The sequence below is a fragment of the Rhinopithecus bieti genome, unplaced genomic scaffold (assembly GCF_001698545.2).
Source record: "Rhinopithecus bieti isolate Rb0 unplaced genomic scaffold, ASM169854v2 scaffold_48679, whole genome shotgun sequence".
Taxonomy (NCBI): Eukaryota; Metazoa; Chordata; class Mammalia; order Primates; family Cercopithecidae; genus Rhinopithecus; species Rhinopithecus bieti.
In genome coordinates, this window is record NW_016819378.1 from 439884 (window position 1) to 450000 (window position 10117).

General features: G+C 59.5%; 1 protein-coding gene across 2 annotated transcripts; it reads right to left on the minus strand.

Moving 5' to 3' along the window:
- Positions 1–626: 626 nt before the first annotated feature.
- On the minus strand, positions 627–10111 carry NXPH4 (neurexophilin 4). 2 transcript variants are annotated; one of them, XM_017858886.1, is made up of 3 exons: positions 9941–10111; positions 1368–2180; positions 637–798 (listed from the first exon to the last, which is right to left on the minus strand). In XM_017858886.1, the coding sequence occupies exons 1-3, from the start codon at positions 9995–9997 to the stop codon at positions 643–645; spliced, it is 1026 nt and encodes a 341-aa protein (XP_017714375.1). In that variant the 5' UTR covers positions 9998–10111; the 3' UTR covers positions 637–642. The 2 variants fall into 2 exon arrangements, with proteins under 2 accessions (XP_017714377.1, XP_017714375.1); XM_017858888.1 differs by having other exon boundaries at positions 627–2180.
- Between the last annotated feature and the right edge of the window lie 6 nt (positions 10112–10117).

The window sequence follows — 10117 nt, forward strand, 5'->3', positions numbered from 1 at the left end:
GGGGGGGGTTGGGGGAGGGTGGGCAGCTGGCTAAAGGGGGCCGTGCTTGCTAGTGACAAGTAGCAGCCACGGGCCCCGCCCTCCAAACCCGCGCTGGTCCCTTCCCCCCACCCCTCATCCCAAAGCTCCCTCCCCACCTCCTCCGTCTGCAAACTCAGCGCCCACGAAATTAGGAAGGAAAAGGAAGATCGATGACTCCAGATGCCGCAAACACTGTTCCCCCTCCCTCCCAACCTGCCACCACCTCCCGCCGGCCCGTGGAGCTTAGCAGGTTGTCAGCGCTCTGCTTACACTGTCCCTGCATCTCCATCCCATTCAAGGTCTTACACCTCCTTCCCCAAATCATCCGCTGGTGAGCCCCACTCAGGTCTCATCTGCATCCCACTTGCTGCAGCTTCCCTTCGCCCACCTCAGGAGGAGAATCCCAACCTCAGGCGGGGCTCCTACCCCGAGGGTAACCCTCAGCTCTTTTTGATCCGGTCTTTGGTGACTTCCAAGGTGCTAGCTCTGTCAGTCTTTGCCTTGGTTTCCCCACGAGCCGCTGAGGGAGAAGGCCCTGGCCAGGTCTCTACCAGAGAGAAGCCCCACACCACCTCCCCACTCCCTACAAAGGTCTCACACAGGCGTGTATTGGATTTCACTTTATTTTGTTCCCTTTCCCGTCTGTTTTGGCGTAGAAAAAAATATCACAGAGAGGAAGCAGCAGGAGAGGGCAGGTGCAGCTGGACTGCAGGGACTGGAAAGGGGCGGCAGGGGCCGGGGCCAGCGCCTCAGCCCAGGGGTTCTGCTTCCGGTACCCTAATGGGGTTTGGAGGAAAAGGGGACAGGCATATGGCAGGCAGAAAGGTGGGAGTACAGGCTGAGGTTTTTAGGCCTTTACAGTCTTAGGCGGGGCAGGGTGGAGCAGGACAAGCGCTGGGGGATAGGAAAGTCAGGGTGGGGTGAGGGTGCCAGGCCAGGAGTTATTAAAGCTGTGGGGAAAGGGAGTGTGCAGCCTAGCGCTAAGGGTGAAAAGGGGACCCACTGTGGACCTAGGGGACATTGGGACCGCCTCCAAGCCCCACCTATTCTGGGGCTGCACTCTTACCCCTTTCACTTTGGGGTGCATTGGAGGGGGCTACCCCAGCCTCACGGGCACTCCGCATAAGGAAAAGGGCACCCACCTTAGCTGAGGGTCCCGAGAGGGCCGTTCCCCTCCGCCCCCAGAGTGGAAGGAGTGGGCGACATGGCCACAGGAGCGGCAGAACACTGGGAAGGGGATCCCACCTAGTGAGGCTGGGATTTGGCGTGAGGCTGGGGGCTGGGGCTGGGGAGGGGCGCTATCCAAAGTAGGGGTGCTCACTCTGGAAGTTATAGTCTGGGCACACCTTCTGCACCAGTTTGTAGTCAAAGCTGAGGAAAGAGACGAAGATACAGATGACTTTGAAGGGCTTGGCACAGAGCCAGGCGGCCTGGCTCTGAGTGTGCTCGGTGAAGCACACCTGCGATGGGTCGTACAGGCACGGGCGGTGCTTGCGCGCCCGGTTTGTCTTCTCATACTCCACGTGGCAATTGAAAGCGCGCGACTCTTTGGCCCCAGGCACTCCCAACGCGCCCCCAAGAGGCCCTGCCAGTGCGCCCCCGAAGGAGCCCGGCCCCGCCGCTGCTGCTGCCATCCCCAGCGGGGGCCCCAGCCCAGGAAGCACCCCTTCCAGGGCGAGCGTAGACTGCAGAGGGTGGGGGACAGGCCCGGGCAGCCAGACTCCCCCGAACTCGACACGCTTGGAGGGCGGCACGATGCTGACACTGAGGTTGCCCAGGCTGGACGAGTTGTGGCGGAAATACACACTGAAGGTACCATTCACATGGTCCACGATCTTGCCGGTCACCAGCAGTGAAAACTTGAGGGTATGCACTCGAAAGTAGAAGTCCCCCCAGCCAAAGATCTTTTTGGCGCGGGCCGCCTTGATGGACGGCTTCCTCTTGGTGCGCTGCGCGGGCAACGCCCCGGCTGCCCCTGCTTGGGCCAGCGCCGCAGTGTGGTTGGTCGGCCAGGCCCAGCTCCAGGCGCGGCCGGAGCCTAGGCCGTCGGAAGACCTTAGCGCTGGGAGCTGCTGGCCGGGGCCACCCGCTCCGGCCGCGGCGGGACGCAGCTCCAGGTACTGCGGCCTTCCGGACTTTGGTATCTGGGCATTGACCGCCTGTGCACGAAGAAAGAGGAGAGAGACGCTGGGGTTGTCCCCCGCCATCCCACCAGAGCCCTATCAACACCAGCCCCTTTCCACAGCCGCTAGGAGACCAAATGGAACCACAGTCCCGCAGGGGGCAGAGAGTGTGCTTTGGAGGAGACCTGCAGCCCTTTCAAGTCATGTGGTCTTGGCCCAGTCACTTCATTTATCTGGGCCTCAGTTTGTACATCTGTGAAATGACGTCAAGAATCCTCCTGTGCCCACACAACTCCAATGAGGGCCAAAAACCCAAGGCCAGTGTGAACGTGAGTAGGGAGTAGAGCTCTGGATCCTGTCTTATCTTTCTTGGCCCGGCCCCTGGTTGGTTCCAGTAAGGAGCCAGGGAGGGACTGGACTTTGAGCAAACTGAGCCAGAGACGCTGTGACTAGTTAACATCCAGCATGAAGAAAGAGGCTCCAGCCTGGCACTCACGGTGACTCACACCTGTAATCCCAGCACTTTGGGGGGCCGAGGTGGGCAGATCGCCTGAAGTCAGGAGTTCGAGACCAGCCTGGCCAACATGGAGAAACCTCATCTCTACTAAAATTAGGCGGCAGGAGGCTGAGGTGGAAGAATCACTGGAACCCGATAGGTGGAGGTTGCAGTGAGCCTAGATCACACCACTGCACTCCAGCCTGGGCGACAGAGTGAGACTCCCTTTAAAAAAAAAAAGAAAAGAAAAGAAAGAGGCTCCAAGACCTCAGAGACCAAAGCCCCCACCTGGGCCTCAGCCCCAACTGGCCTGCAAAGAGTGAATGCTGGGAACCAGTTGAGCAGAGGAAGAAAGCCTAGGTATACCTCCCAGTCCTCAGCACTCCACTCTGGTGGAGGCCGCCTGGTCATTCTTTCCCTGGGCTCCAAGGGGGCTGAGAAGCCCCTTCCTGCTCCCACCCATTCTGTGTGTCTCAGGTGGCCACTGATTTCAGAGACAGCATGGGCTCGAGGACAAGATGGATAGAGAGGCAGGAGCGGCTGGGCCAGGCTCAGGCCATCAATTATCTGGGGCAGGGGTGAGTGGGGGTGGCTGGGAGTGAAGGAGACAGAAAGGAAGCAAGAGGCAGAAATATGGAGATGCCGCTCCAGCGAGGGGAGCAGGCGAGAGAGGAGCTGCTTGTCAGAGTGTGTCAGTCAGCCTGAGCTAGCCACCACCGTCATGTGCTGTGGCCCTGACTGTGCACAGGTCCCGTGGGGGGAGGCAGTACCGTGTGTGTCAACCTGGGGTTCTTGTGTCTCTGTTAGCCCCAAATGGTTGTGTGCGTGTGGCCTGTACATGTGTGTGTTTGGCTGTGGTGGCTGTGTGTCTGGGTGCCCATGGATATGAGTCTGAGGAGCCTGTGTGTGTGTGGCTGCTTGTCGTGGCTGCATGTCTGTTGTGTAAATCAGTGGTGACTATGTGTATGTGCCTGGATTGGCTGTGTGTGTGTCAATTTGTGGAGTGGTGTCTGTGTGGCTGGTGTGGTTGTGTGTCTGGGTTGGCTGTATGGCTGTGTATAGCGGTCTGAGGGTAGCTATATGTGGTTGTCTGGAGGTGTCACCTTTCCTGTGTGAGCCCCTGTCATCCTCTGCCCAAGTATCAAGCTCTTTCTAAAGGGGGTGTATCCGTAGTCATAGAACAAGTGTGGTCTTGCTGTGTTCTGATGGGGACAACATACATGCATGTCAATTATATCTGAGTGGTCTCTGGGGAGGTATCCCACACTGGCCCGCAGGCTGTGCTGTGGGTAGGTAAGGAGGCCAGGAAGCATGGGTGCCCCCCTCTGTTTGCCCACACCCATGTGTACACACTCCGTGTCACCGGGGACAGGAACAGCAGAGCCAAGCTGCTGGGCTAGAATCCCCACCGCTTGATCCCCGTCCCCGCCGCGCTGCGATCCCGGGTTATTAATGCTGCCGCCACCCGCTCATCATACATATTTATCGCCCCCCTCATTCCCCCTTCCATCCATCCCTCCTCCCAGCCCAGGTGAGGGGGCGGGGGTGGCAAGAATGATTGACTCCCACAGACAGGCTTAAGCCGGCAGCTAACACCTGGAGGGTGGGCTTAGAGGGGGTGGAAGGAGGGGTCCCAGGGTACAGTGGGAGGAAGAAGAGGTCCCAGAAGTGGGCTTGCAGAGGGCAGGGCCTGAACCTGAGAGAGGGCACTGGGGGAGGGAGGTTAGGTTTCCTGGGAAAGCCGAAGGGTGGGCCATTTGAACTCAATCCCTAATCTCACCTAACCGCTGTTCTTTCCAGAAGCCCAGTCATCCAGGTCCCCACTATCCCCATGCTGTCAGATGTTATGACCCCCAAATGCCTCCAAGCCATCTCCTCCCAGCAGACCAGAGCACCCCTGTGTCTTGTACCCAGTCAGAACCTGGCTGGGGTGATTCAGGCCAGTGACTTCTACCAGGCAGGGGCAGGGGGTAGAAGTCAGGGGCTGGGGAGGGGAGGAGGTTCAGCAGGGTAAGGAGAGGTGCGAGGGTGTCACCCCCATCTCTGATCTTAGACAAAGTGCCGTCTGTGCTTCTCTGATCCTGGCAAATCCCCTGGCTTTGGGCACTCCCGCCCCCACCCACTGCTGTAGACAGCCAAGACAAAAAGGAAGAGTTGGGGGGGGGGGCACGGCTGAAGCGACCTTGTGGGGGAGTTCGGACAGGGAGGGGTGAGAGTCTGTGAGGAAACGAGCCGAGAAATGGGAACACGGAATAAAATAAAATAAAATCCTCCCTCTGGCTCCCTTGATTGCTCATGCTCTCTCTCCCTCTCTTGCGTTGTTTTTTCATCTCTCCCCATTCTCTCAGTCTCTTTTGTCTCTCAGTCTCTTTTCTCACTGTCTCTGTCTTAAATTTCCTCCTCCCGTGATTCTGATTTTCTCCCTCTTTCTGTCTGTGGTTTTCTCCTGCCGTCCTTCAGGCTGTCTGTCTTCAGCGACATGGGGGGAGGTGGGTGAGTAGGGAAGGTAGGTGGTAAGGAGCTCCTCTCTGCCCAGAGCTCTTGTCGCCCACCTTCGTGGCTGAGGGTGGGAGCAGGATGTTGTCCGAGGAGGGGTTCCCCTTGCTCCAGAACTGGCTTAATTAAGCTAATTGGGTGTGGTGACATTTGCGGAGGGGAGAGGCTAGCACTGCTGTCGGCGCGGGGGCGGGGTAGAGGTGCGCGGCAGCTGGGGGGTTCAGCAGGCTCCTTCAGGCCCATGGTGGGGGGGCAGGGGAACTGCACCAGGAGCGCTTTGCCCCCGAGGCAGCGGGCCCACGCACCTGCGGGGAATTGAGGTGGCCTCCTGTTGTTGGGGGCAACAAACTCCACTTCGGGGAGTGGCTCTTTGGGGATGACACTGCTGAGATTGGGGGAGGATCAGGCTGTCAGCCCCCCAGCCGCATTGCGGGGTGCACCTCCCCTGGGCCTCCAGACTGGCCGGTTGCTTCTCCCCTGCCACCTGGGCCAGGCAGGGTGCTCCCAGGATCTGGCTGGGGGAAGGGACAGTACAGGCCTGGGCTGGGAAGGGGAGAAGAGCATCCTGAGCCCCTGCACCTAGAAAGAGGCAGGGGTGCTGCAGTCGGGGCTGGTGGAGTCTGGCTGGGAACCAGGGATAGAGATGTGGGTGAGGACAGAGGTGGGGTGGACAGGACAGCCTGGGGTGAGGACTGAGACAGAGAGGGAGGGGGACTGGGATGGGGGACTGGGATTGGGGACTAGCAGGCACAGATATAGGGTACAGGGATGAGGATACAATAAGGATAGGCCTGGGGACAGGGATGAGAAGGAGAACAGAAATGGTGGCCAGGCGTGGGGCAGAGACAGAGATGTGGATGGGGTAAGGACCAGAGGAGTGAAGATGGGCTACAGAACAGTCCAAGAAGAAGCATGGGGACAGGAATGGTGGATGAGGGATAGGGACAGGGGACACGCAGGGATGGGGTCAGGGTGGGGGCAAAACAGAGATGGGGGATTCGAATGGTTACTGGGCAGAAACAGGGATGGATGCAGAGACCCAGGAGATGGGGATGGGAGACAGGAAGGAAGACTGGAATGGGAAATGGGGGACAAGGGAAGACACAGGAGATGGGGACAGAGACAGGGGCTGAGGACAGGTATGGGAGAGGAGCCAGAGGGCAAGGCAAAGACCAGGCAGGATCAGGCTGTGGGAGGGGGCCAGGCAGGTTGAAGCAAAGACACCTCTTTCCATGAGGGGGCGGGGACTGCTGGTGGGGTGGGGTGGGCTCTGCCCTTGGGCTGGACGCCCCCTCTCTTTACCCCTACCTGCCTGCCTTCTCTCGGCCTGCCGCGCAAGGCTCACCGTTATCTGAATTTTGATTTTATTTTATTTTATTTTATTTCCCTGCTTCCTAGAGCCAGCGCGGTCCCCGCGGGAACGGCTGCCCCCCGCCCCCCGCCCCGCGCCTCACTTTATTATTGCAATAAATGTGCCTATAAAGGCGCCGGCTCCGGGGCGCGGTGGGGGTTGGGGGGAGCCGCGGAGCGGGGATGTAATTTCCCGAAGCCGGAGCCGGAGGGGAGTGGGCGGGGTGGAGGTGGAGGAGGGGCAGGCGGGGGAGAGGGGGAGCCGCGCCAATTTCCAGCGCTCAAGGCAGCGCTCCCTGCTCCCCATCCCCACTGGGCAGCTGCTTCCCACCCCACGCCCTGCGACTCCTGCCTGCGCCTGAGCCCTGGGACCCCTCTCCTATGACCCTGCCCCATCTCTGTTGCCCTGTCCCTCACGGATCCCACACATCTTGAGTTGCAGGGCTAGGTCCAAAGTTCCCCATCTCCTTGCCAATTACTCCATCTCTGACCCCTGTGAGGTCCCCCCACTTACCTGCTTTCTTTAGACGTTTGTGTTGTCTCTCTCCAATTACCTCCTCCCTGACCCCTCTTTGCCTTGCTTCTGTCCTTATTACCTCACCTCTTCCCCAGTCACCCGCTCCTGGGTCTCCAGCTCCTCAACCCATCCCAACCCTGACACTCTAAATTCTCCTTTCTGACGCGTGCCCCTCCTATTAGGAATGTGAAGCTTCCACTGCAGGCTCTGGCCCAAGGGAGCTGTCACAGCAGGCCCTCCCCTGTCCCCCTGGCCCAGCTGCGGCCCCTGATCCCCCCAAATCCCTGCCAGCAGCTCTGGGCCCTAGCCCAGGCTGTGCGTGCCTAAGTGGCCCAGCCAGAGATTAGCTGGGGGGCTAGAGGAGGGTGTGGAGGCAGGAGCTGGTAGCTGGCTGAGGGGCTTCGACCAGCCAGCTCTGACAGAATCAGGCCCAATCCTTTCCTGAGGTGGGATAGAGCTGGCAGGTCCCTCAGGGCCCCGCCCCTGCCCTCCCCCAACTAATTAGTAATTAGTGATTAGTGATTAGTGACTATTGATCGCCTGCTGCTTCTCCCAGTAGGCAGCTGCTTTGGCAAGAGGTCGGGGAGACAGAGACCGAGAGGGAAAGGAGTCAGACTGTATGAGAAAGATCCTGAAGAATCCCTGGCTGAGAGGCCAGAACCCCAGAGGCAGTGGAAGCCAGGAGTCCCAGGCTCTGAGAGATGGGAAGCCTGGAGCGAGGGTTAAGGGAGAGAAACCTGGAGAAGGGTGAGCAAGCAGGACCGGAGAGGCAGAGGTGTCAGCAGTTCATGGTTAGGGTTGCCAAAGAGTTGCCCTGTAAACTGTCCCCTACCTACCTCTTACCCAGGATCAGCCTCACCTTTCGCCCACTCCCAGTGCTGGCACCAAGACACCCCTGAGCACGCACACACATAAGCCACACTCAGATACATAAACACATCCTGAGGCTCACAGTCTCATAGCACACTCAAATGCACTCACAATCACAAGCACACAGAAACACGCTCACAAACCCCAGAGACTCATACAGACAACACATGGGCCCCAGCACACAGATGCACCAGAAACCCCAGGGAATACACTTGAATACACCACACTCACAAGTGTACAGAAGCACACACAAGTATTTGGACACACAAACACTTCTATACACATACCTCCCCATGCAGTTATACATATCTATACACCCGCAGTGTGTACACACGTAAACACATTCTCACATGCACATAAGCTGGACTAAACAGCAGATCCACTCTCCCTGTTGACTCCAACACGGAGGCCCCACAGCTGCAGCTCTCTCACACACACTCAGATAGATCCCATCGCTCATATCCTCCCGCTTACTCTCCCTCAAGTCTCCACCAGATGTTTCATTCCCCCTCAGGGGGCAAAGGAAATTAAACCGGATCTGTCCACAGGGGAGTTTATTTGCCGGGGAGAGTGGAGATGAGGTGGGAGGAAGTGGAAAGGAGGGGCAAGGGAATGCCATACCTACCATCTTTTGACCCCAGGCCTTCACCCATGGGTGGGTGGGTGGTAGGGCACAGACCCCCCCACCCCTCCAGTCCACTAAGGACAGAACTAGGCAGCAAGTCCATGAGAAGCTCATGCTAGTGGAAGCAGTTTTCATGGAGGGGCTCCTCTGCCTACCTTCCAGCCCCTCAAGGTCACCAGGCAGGGCTCGGAGGGCCAGGGAGTTCTAACGCTAGCTTCACTGGGGCAGCCCCGGCCCTGCTGGAGTTTGCCCAGTGTGATTTGGCTGAGCAGGCAGAGGTCCAAATGTTGGGGGGAGAAATATACCCCTTCTAGACTCTACAGAGGCTGGGGGTACAGAAAGTGAGGGTTTGGGGAATGACCTGCCTGCCCCCAAACTAGGTAGGTCACAGTTGGGTGGCAGAAAACAGGGAAGACATAGGCAGGGGAGGCTGGTAGAAGGAAAATGGGGGACTGGGGTCTGGGCCCCCCATTGAGGGCACACACCAGGGGCATAGACAGATGGCTGCACTGTGAGGCAGGCACTGGCACTCACTCATGCAAAGCCAACACCACACGCCACACCAGTATACATATGTAACCTGGGCCCCAGTACTGGATAGCCAAGTCTGGCTTCCCTGGACACATGAACACAGGTGCACACGGTGACCCACGTCCTCCACCCAGTACATATAAGCACACCATGTTCGCGGGTTGAAGCCTCCAAGTCAGGAAGGAGGCAGATCAAGTCTGAGTCCCCTTAGCCTCTGGCTCTTCGCCCAAAAGCCTCAGGGAAACAGGCCTTGGAGTAGGGTTGGAGGCAGGGAGGGCACGGGAGGAGAGACTCCCCTTCCAGACAGCCTCCCCCTTCAGTGGGGCACGAGAGGGGGGTGTGTCTGTGAGGTCGTGCAGGGGAGATGGTGTCTCCCTGGGAAATGTGATGGGAGGCTGGCTGTAGCAAGTTCAGCCGTGTCTGCCTGAGTCCGTGTGTGCGCGTGTGCTCGGGCCATGGATGCTCCCGACACGAAGCCCACCTGGCATGGTGACAAGTGCAGAGAAGAGAAATGGGAAGGCGGGGGTGGATGGGTGGAAGGACAGACAGACAGTGAGGCAGGCGAGCGAGACTGGCGCGGAAAGACGGCAAGGCTGACACCCTGCTGGCTTGTCTGTCTGTCTCGCACTCCCGCTCTGTCTGGCGCACTCGCGGGTCGGGCTTCGTCCCCTCCCCCGCCGCGCCTGAAGCCGGCTCCTAGGGGGACCTCCGCCCGGCACCCTCTCCAAGCCTCAGCCAACTTGCGCTAGGAGAGTGCCCGTCCTGAATCGGGCAGTCTGTCTGCGTCCCCCGCGCCGCGCAAAGTTGGGACGCTCGGAGCTGGGGGCGGGGCGGGCGCACGGAGCCCCCCGCACACTGGGACCGTCGCGTCCCGGAACCCCGCGCTCGCGCCCCAACCCTGCCACCCTTACCTTCTTAAGGAGCCACGGGCCAAAGAGCAAGAGGAACCATTCCGGGAGCAGCCGCATCTTCTCTAGCGGCTGAGCGGGGCGGGCGGGGCGGGTCCCGGGCAGGCGGGAGCCAGGCCTAGGGGCGCGGGGCTCTGGGCTGGCAGGCGGGCGGCAGGGCGGCTGCGGGAGCGGCGGGAG